Source organism: Geospiza fortis, unplaced genomic scaffold (assembly GCF_000277835.1).
Source record: "Geospiza fortis unplaced genomic scaffold, GeoFor_1.0 scaffold94, whole genome shotgun sequence".
Lineage (NCBI taxonomy): Eukaryota > Metazoa > Chordata > Aves > Passeriformes > Thraupidae > Geospiza > Geospiza fortis.
The window spans coordinates 640,853-650,417 of NW_005054394.1; the positions used below are offsets into that span (position 1 = coordinate 640,853).

A 9,565-nucleotide genomic window follows, 5' to 3' on the forward strand; every position below is an offset into this window, starting at 1 on the left:
CAGTAGAATTGGGTTGGTCTGTCCCTGTTGGGAAGACTTGATATGTTCTTGCCTTTTCTCCAGAATCTTTTTATGACTGATGAATTTACTAAATTACCTTAATGCTGCTTATTTAATGCATTCCAGATCCGCTCCATACTTTGTCTTGTTGAATATCTTGGCCAATAGCTGGTATTTTTCAGGACTTTTTTTTTTACATGCTTATGCTTTTGTTGGGGTCTTCTCTTGAGAGACACCCAAAGGTAACTGGTGCCTCCAGGATTTTACATCTGGCTTGAAAAAACCTGAGCCCTTTGTGACTTCACAGAGCTGCAGTTTTGTACAATATGTCCTTGGCATGGTCCTAAAATGGGCCGAGGGTCTGATGAAAATTAGGCTTTCCTAATTACATTTTGATGACTCTTGAAGCTCTAACAATATTGATGGACACAGTAATAGAGAGTTCTGAATTACTTCAATAATGTTCTTTATAAATAACTTTTATTCTAGTTTGATTATTTAAAAATTATTATAAATATTAGCAGTGAAAATTGCAATTTCAGTTTTGTTTTGTTCACAGTTTATTACTTCCTAACTTGCATCAGATAAAGAGCTAAAATAACAACTAAATATTTCACTGAATAAACTTTTCTAAATAGTACAAGATAAGAATTATCAGTATATGATGCCAAATTCTGACAAGTCATGGTACTTTTACATGTTATTTAAATGTGGATTAATGAAAGAAAGTGAATTATTTAAATATTATTAAAATCAATGAAAAATTCAATGAGCAGAAATGTTTTACACACAAAATCACAAATATTGTACCAGAGCTTAATTTCTCTGTTAGCATAATGGAGCATTAACTTAAATGATACTGACAGTGTCAGCACCTTTAACTGTTACTCTTGTGATGGGTTCCTATTACAGTGAAAAAAAAAAGGAAACAAAAAGTCTTAAAAGTGTCAGCAAAAGTACATTTTAACCAGTACAGATAGTTTAAAAGTGAATGCAAATTCCAAAATATAGGAAGAAACCTGTGGCATGTATTGTCTTGTATGTAAGACTAAGATCTAGGCATTCATGTGCAGTAATGACCTGTTAAATGTGATGATGGTATGAGCAATATTGACATTTCAGTGATCTGACCCAGCCCTGGCTGGCTGCAATCCTTCTGGAATGCCAAGTAAATCCATCTTCTTGTTTTCAGCACCCTCGTCCCATGTACATGCCTTGCATCTGGAAATGCCTTTAACCAATAGTCTCAAGTTACCCAAAGGGAATAGTAAAAAAAAGAGGTCTTCCACATCAGTGATCTCTGAAGGGACAGAGATACAGTGCTCTGTGCCTATAAAGGAGAAATGTTTTCAGAGTCTGAAGGAGAAAATATTAAAGAACGTGATTGAGAAGGACAAGCATTCAGAAGTTGGTAAACTACAATACTTATTGTTTCCAGTGCTTTAGACAATAAAAATAATTGTAAAATGACATTAAAAATAATTATTTGTTTATATGTTTCTTAATATTGTGTGCTGTTAGGATTTTTTACAGTCTAATGACTTTTACAAGAAATTATGTCATCAGCCAGACATTGGCCTTATGTGTTACATTCTTCAATTTGCAGGTGCAGCTAGAATGGAAAGAAAAGGAAAACTGGAAGAGAAAACTTCTTCAGCATATGGTATGTAGAGAGCAATATTATTTTTATGAAAAAAAGAAAAATTCTCCAACGCTTCCTGTCTCTGAAGAGGAAATGTAAAAGCATAAAATATTTCCTGGGCCCAACTGCAGTTTTTGTTTGTTAAAAGAGTTTTTATGCATATGACAGGTTTGTAACAGAAGAATAATTTATAAGATAAAATGAAAGTGCCCATAGCAAGAAGTTTGAAGGATCCTAAAGTATCTTATGAAAGGCCTACTGCCTCTGGTTTTTCATTTGATTGGGGTTTTTCTTAGTGGAATGAGTAATACTGGCTACTCCATTGTACTGTCAGATCTGAGATGAGAACAGGAAACAAGGGTTACTAGCAAAACATTTGGCAATTCATCAAATAAAATACAGATTAAGAGGACTCTGTTTTTATCCTCTGTTCAAAATAAAATAAGTTATTAGGGACTGGCAAGAATTGCCGAGTGATTCTACTTTGTTTTTCCAGGAGGTAAAAGCTTTGTCTCTGTGTTCCCCAAGAAGATAAGACTGCTCCAGTTTGTGTGCAGGAAACAATCCTGGCTTTCAGGCTTATTTTTTGTAACAAGTTAATTTCCTTGTTATTTTTCTCGCTGCTGATAATTTAAGAAGTTATTGTGGAGTGAAAATGTGGGATTATTTTGTCTAGGGAGAACTAACAGGATAAAAAAAATCTTTCAAAGTCAAAGTGCTTGTCCTTGTATATACCAACAGTGGTTAAAAGTGAGCTGCAGCATAAAAAATGTGTCAAATTCGAGTCAGAATGAGTTTTCTGTGAGGATGCCAGTGTATAGTGCAGAGTGCTGACAGCAGCACTCTGATACTGAAATTTCCTTCAAGTGTCTTTCTGTAGGCCTAAAATGTGTTTCTGGGACAATGTAACCTTTGTAATTGGGAATTTTGCCCTTGTGAAAGCTTTTTCTCTTGCCCAAATGTTTTTTTTATAAACTGTAAGTAAAATAGAAGTTATAAGCTCTTTATGTGATGTTACGTATTTTGTGTACTTTGCTGTATTTTTTCTGCCTCGATATCTTACTTGGAAATACTTAAATGATAAAATATTATTTGTCAAATGAGATTTCTTTGAACTATTATACCAGCAATTAATAAGAGGCGTGTCCAAGATATCAAGTAAATTTACTGAATCATTTTGATCTGACTAGACAACTAGAGCACTTGATTTTGAATGCCTTGTTTAGGCTAAGCTGCTTTAAATTGTTTAATTTTTATTTCAGGTAAAAAGAAAGAAAAAGAAAAGGAGAAAAAGGAAAAGAAGGAAAAAGATCATAAACCAAAACAGAAAAAGAAGAAGAAAAAAAAGAAGAAATCAAAACAGCATGGTAAGTTCAATTTATATGTTTTTAATGTAAGTAAAACCACCCAGTGTATTTCTATCATTAGATAGCAAAACTTGTTTTAAACAATATGAATGTAAAATTTTAGAAATGTCCAAGCATAATTTTTAGCCTTAAATATGAAAAGGACGCTTGGGACTTCTTTTTTTCCTTGCATTTATAGCCTGTCTCTCTATGTGATAGACACACATATTTCACAGGGTTTTTTTCCCTCTTCAAAAAGATATGCTTGTTGTTTTCATCTCTTTAAATTCTTCATTTAAAGCTCTATAGACATGTCATACCTACTTTGCTTGGACAGTAAAATCATTCTAGTGTCTACATTTCAGTGGTTTGCTGTATGCAATGCACTCTCTCTTTAACAGTTAACCCTTCACAGCTGAGGTTGGTGTCTCTGTTATAACAGCCTTGTCTCTTGCCTTGACAAATGGGGATTATATTTTGTGGATTATGTGCTTCCCTGTCCAAAATTTGTGCTATACCATGAAAATGCTTCCAGATCATGCAGTGCTTTAGTGTGAATTGCAGTATTGTAGGTTTTGTGTACTTCATCATCCTTATACTGGAGTAATATAATATTTTAAGCTATAAACTTCAATTGCTTGTTCTACTTAAAAATCATTGGGAGCTTCTTACTTGCGCTGAGAAGGCATCTAAGTATCTGCAAGAAGATACTGATAAATGCTAGGTATGTGTCCCGTATTGTTCTTTGATTTTATCTCCTTGTGGTCATAAGGTGGTCTTTTGTGGGCTGGGGTGTTCTCTTTCTTTTTTTTAATCTTTTTATTCCTTTAATCTTTTTGCCAGCTTGTCTTGAAATGTAGAAGTTTGGCAGAGGTACCATGATTAGCTTCCAGCTCTAGGAGCCTTATCCAGTGTTTGTAAATATGAGAATATGCCCAATGTCTCAACAAATAGAAGTCTTAAATCCAGATGCAAAAAGCAATTTGGGTAAAACTTGAATGTTTTATTCTTTAAAAATTCATCTTGTGAAAATCTGGATTTAACAATCCAAATGTATTCCGTTTGGACTTTTTTTAACTGGGGAAAAAATTGTAAATACTACAGTAGATTCTGACTCCAGTATCTGACCCTGAAAAAGCCCATCTGTCAAAAGAAACAGGACTCTCTCCAGGATTAGGTCACTTTACTCCAGATGTGGACAAAAGTGTAAAGGTGTGAGGCATTCTCCTTTTGTTTCAAGTTAAGAAGAGGGAATGGGTACATTGTGTGCCCCAGGTAAGTTTTGAACAAGCCTTTAAGAGAAAACTGGTTTTGTGCTCCAGGTGTGTGCATGACTTGTGATTGCGTAAAGCCCATGTGTAGCAGAAAGTAGCAGTGCCTGTTACTCCTGCTGCTCTTTTGCAGTGAGGTTGAAAGCCATGCAGCGTGAAGTAATCAACTCTGCTGCTCCTTGACTTGACTACAGTGAATACACTTGGGAAATGCTGGAGATGCTGTGCTTTGGACAGAGACAGTAAAGAGGAAGGTGGCTTCATGGAGGGTGATCTAGGAGAGAAGGATATTACGGAACCCATAGCAGGAAAACTGTAGTGATAGGTGGGAGCAGAAATGCTTCCTACAGAAGGATGGAAGTGCAGTAGTCTGATCACTTGCTTATATTTGAAATACTAATTTTTCAGAGTAGTAAATGGGTAGCTACTCCTAATTACTGATTGAAGCCATGGGCATGCTTGGATGGGTCCAGAGGAAGGCACAATGATGATCAGAGGGGTGGAAAACTTCCCCTGTGAGAAGAGGCTGAGAGCCTGTTTAGGCTTTCTTATACAAAAGAGAATGCTGGGGAAAGACCTTATAGCAGACTTCTAGTATTTACAGGAGACCTACAGAAAGGATTGGGAGGGACTCCTGAACAGGGAGTGTGGTGGTAGGGCAAGGAGTAGCAGTTTTAAGCTGAAAGAAGGTAGATCTAGGTTAGTTTAGATTAGATATTCAGAAGAAGTTCTTTTCTGTGGGGGTGGTGAGCCACTGGAATGGGTTGCCCAGAGAAGTTGTGGATGTCCTATCCTGGCAAGTGTTGAAGGCCAGTGTGGATGGACCTCTGAAATTGTGGATGAAAAACCTGGTCTACTAGAAGGTGGGGAGGAGCAGGATGATCTTTAAGGTCCCTTCCAACCCTAACTGTTTAATGATTTGCAATTACATGACTTTCCTAGGACAGGCTCTCCAGTCATTATGATTAGGGACAGCCAAATGTGTTTGTAATGTGTTTCTTGAGAGCATTGCAAATAGTTTGTTAGAGGAAAAGATACTACACTTTTGTCACTTAAACTGACAGGATCATCTGTGGTTGCTTCAAAGTAGCAATGCTGGTAGTGCTGCAAGCAGACTTAAGGCAAAAGGAGAGAGTCACCAGCAGCATCTCTAAGGGTAGCAGATAGTGCAGGATGAATTGTGGAAAAAAGAAGACTGCATAATAGTCTAAGAAAAATTGCCTCTCTCTACATTCAGAGGTGGTGGAGTTACAAATGGTGATGCTTATCTATCAAACTTGATTATGGTTCTTACTGGAAATTTTCTAATAAAATGTTACAAAGAGCTTCCGCCATTTCTGACTTAGTTTCATCATCCTGATATCTCAGCATTGATAGCCTTTGTTTGTCAACATAATGCTGCTGCAGTAAAATCTATACACATTTTTTTTTACATTTGTTATAAATTTTACTTTTGTAAGAGTGAATTCTTTTCTTTCAACGTTTCAGATTACTCAGATTATGAAGACAGCTCTGTGGAGTTCCTGGACAGGTGCTCCTCTCCCTTGACGCGCTCCTCGGGCAGCTCTCTGACTCTGCGCAGTATGTTCTCAGAGAAGAACACCTCGTACCAGTATCCAAGAGCCATCCTGTCTGTTGACCTTAGTGGAGAAAGTAGGTTCAATGAACAGCAGATTTCAGTTTGTAGGTTTAATTTGTTAAGAAAGGGAATTTTAAAGGAAATAATTTGGTTTATGTTTGGGATTGTAGCTGTAAACATGGTGACTGATTTATCCTTCATCTATTTAAATCAAAATGCTTGCACTCCTCAAGCTGTTCTACATTGTACTTGCTTTGATTAAGTGTTGCTACTCTGCATCTGAGGAGAGCATGTTAAAGGCGCTTTGCAGAATTCATCTTGAAATCTCATATATCAGCAGTGCATTTAAGAGTGATCTTTTTTTGCTAGTGCAGATTATGATTTTTACCTGTCGAAGCTCCTTGTATTTCTTTGAATTACTGCATCTCTCCACACAGTTTTATATGTATTTATTTCTATTAGACCTTTCAGATATGGAGTTCTTGGATGATTCTTCCACAGAGAGTTTGTTACTTAGTGGAGATGAATACAATCAGGATTTTGATTCAACTAACTTTGAAGAGTCTCAGGATGAAGATGATGCTATCAATGAAATTGTTAGATGCATTTGTGAACTTGATGAAGAAAATGGCTTTATGATTCAGGTAAAGAAGTTTGGTGTGTGGAGTTACATTTTCCATGTGAATGTTTTGCTTGTGAAGGTGCTTTTTTGATGTGTCACAGACTGGAATTATGTAGAGTTATGGAATTAACTGTACTTAAGTGAGCCAGAACTGGAGTTATGGAATTATGGAATTAACTGTACTTAAGTGAGCCAGAACAAAATATTTCTTTATTCTGCACTTGGTTTGGCTCTGTTCAGTGGATGCAGAGCTGTTTCTCTAGGATGGGGTTTCTCTACCAATTTGATACATAGGACAAATTGCTGGGTAACCTTTTTCTTTATAGCCAGCTGATAAATTTGGAATAAAGTATCCTTGGCCACACACAAACCATTCTGCTTCTGTTCCCCAGACCATCCAGATTTTACAAGCCCTCCTGGCTTGGCCCTTGTGCTTTGCAGTACCACTTGTAGAAACCTCTCTGCTCATTGTAAATGTCCCTCCTCTGTGTCCAGTGTGTCTCCTGTGCAGAAACTAAATACTGTCAGTACTGTGAGGTGTGTTTCATCTTTAGAACAGCACTTCTCACACTGGGTATCACTACCAGGTTTTAGAAACTGCTGAGAATTTACATGTTAACTTGGTATAGGTAAAAGGGAAGAAGAGTATTCCATGTCTGCACAGCATTCAGGTGTTGAGAGATTGCAACTCCTGATAGATTGCAACTGCTGCTTATTACTTTGTACTCCAGTGAGGAGAGTATTTCCTATCTATGAGTAATTTCAAGTATGTTTTCTCAAGCAAATTATAATGCAGTGATTAAATCAGATGCAAAAAGCAGTAAGGAAGAACTCAGTTGTCAACAACTTTAAAAAGGTCGTGAACCTCCTGTGTTTTTTACCCCCATTCAAAATCAGGTTTGTATTCAACTACTGCTGTGGTACAGTTCCAGCTGATATTATGGAGCTCTTTAGTTAAGATTTAAAGGAAACAAGTAGGGCTGTCATGTGTTAGTGGACATACTGTTCTGGAACTGACAGAGCCCTGGAAATGAAAGGCACACAGGCTGTCTTGGGGAGCAGACTAACAGGCTGTGCTGTGTTGGAGGAACTGAGCAGTTCAGCTGTGGTAACAATGTGGAAAAATGGACTGGTGTAACAATCTTCTGAGACCGGAGAGGACACGACAGCTGTAGTGACAGGAGAAAAGGTGACTTCAGTGTCGTGAACAGGTTGATGCTCGAAGGCATGTCAAAGCAAAGAAGAGAAATTTTTCAGCAGTGGGCCAGCAGATATTTAAAACACTGGCAAGCACAGAGTTGAGAAAGGGAAGTATCTTTATAAGAGGTAGTTACCTACCTGTTTTTGAAGTCCAATGGCAGCCTGATTTTTCCTCTTCATGCTTGTCTCACTGAGAGCAGCCAGTTTGCTGTTTCTAGGCTCTCATGTCTTACCACTTCTATTTTGCTCTCCTATTCTCTTGTTTCTCCTCTTTCATTTTCTCTTAATTTTCTTTTTCTTTTAGATTTTCCATTGGTGCGATATTAAAAGCACATCTTTCTAGCGCACTGGAGAGATGCTTTGTAAATATAAATATTTAAACTGAAGAGTTTTCTACTTTTCACTGTTATGCTGTAATGTATTACATTATCTTTCTACTTTACTATAATATTATACTCCTGTCTTATGTTTCACTACTAAATATGTAGGTGCTAAAATACTGAATGTTGCAATAAAATACTATTTAATATTACATCTTCAGTTTCTTTTTTTTTTTTCCTCCAGTCTGAAGTTTGTGGTTGAGGTAACTTCCAGATCTAGAGCTCTTTTTTAGCTTGTTGTCTTTGTCTACCCAAACACAAATTGCCCAACTAGAATAATCTTGCTCAAGCCAGCTATTTAAATTAAAGTGCTGTTCTCTGCATTTTGATGATTCAAGAAGTAACTTCTGGGTTTTCACATCTACTTGTCTCAGTTTTAGTTTTTGCTTTTGTTGTGTTTTTTTTCTGATGTCAGTGTGAAGAATGCTTGTGTTGGCAGCACAGTGTATGCATGGGACTGTTGGAGGACAGCATTCCAGAGCAGTACATCTGTTACATCTGCAGAGATCCACCAGGTATGGATAAACCACCTTCATCTGAAGCCCTGCTTGGGATTTTTGAGCAAAGATGTTATGAATTTGCTTAAATTGTTCAAGCTTTGTCTGTTTTGTGTTATGTGTGATGCTTCCTTGGGGCAAGTGATTCTAAGTTTGGCTCTGAGCAGAAACTTACTTTTGTATTAGTAACATCATGGTCAGCTATGCTAAATCTTATCCATGAACTCAGTTACCATTGTTTTAGTTGTTGAAACCTAATTTCCCCCAAACCTTAGCACTTTTTTATGTCAGTGTAGTTTGAAAACCTTTTTAAAGAAATCATTTTTGTTCAGGGATCTGTTTTGCCAATACTTGGAATCACATTTGTTCATTTAAATATTATCTTAAAGGACTCAGTACCACAGTACATTCAAACATGCTGTGAATGGCATTTCATAGTAATTGCAATTTTATAATGTTTACATTAGCCCAGAACTCTGTAAAAGTGTGGAACTGAATATTTAAAATTCAGAAAATCTATGCCATCTTATAGTAAACAATAGTGCACAAACAGCATATGTTGAATTTCAGATAGGTCAAATTCATAAGAACTAGGAAAACTTTACTTTTAAACTGAATACATTTGATTAGGAAGATGTTGATTTAAAAATTATTCTGTGATAAACCCGTTTTTCTTAACAGTTTTGTGGAGAAAAACTTAAGAATTTGGAAGTAAGTTTTTTTTATTTTCTTCTGACAATTGATACAAATGCGCATATCTGTCTTCTGGTGAAGTATCCAGCACTCCAGCTGTTTCAAAAGGGCAATGAGACTACAACCTCAAATTTACTGTCATTCTAAATTTAAGAAGTGAAATATGAAAATTGTTTGCAGAGATTTTATTAGCTATTTCTGAGATGAAATATTAGGAAAGTAGAGCTGGTTCCATATGTCCCAGTGTGAATCAAAACTGGTGGTAGAGAGTCTTGTCTGATAGTTCTGTGTGGTGTCTCTTTGAGCAGCCCAGCTTCTTCTTACTAAACTCAGCT

At 36.6% G+C, this 9,565-nt stretch overlaps 1 protein-coding gene across 1 annotated transcript in view; it reads left to right on the forward strand.

The window, feature by feature from the left end:
- PHF20L1 (PHD finger protein 20 like 1) overlaps positions 1 to 9,565 on the forward strand; it is a 54,379-nt gene that overhangs the window by 32,529 nt on the left and 12,285 nt on the right. Inside the window, exons 12-16 of the mRNA XM_031060888.1 lie at positions 1,607 to 1,663; positions 2,905 to 3,009; positions 5,748 to 5,912; positions 6,301 to 6,482; positions 8,456 to 8,555. Of these exons, the coding sequence (XP_030916748.1) occupies positions 1,607 to 1,663; positions 2,905 to 3,009; positions 5,748 to 5,912; positions 6,301 to 6,482; positions 8,456 to 8,555 (609 nt within the window). The remainder of the gene's footprint in view (positions 1 to 1,606; positions 1,664 to 2,904; positions 3,010 to 5,747; positions 5,913 to 6,300; positions 6,483 to 8,455; positions 8,556 to 9,565) is intronic.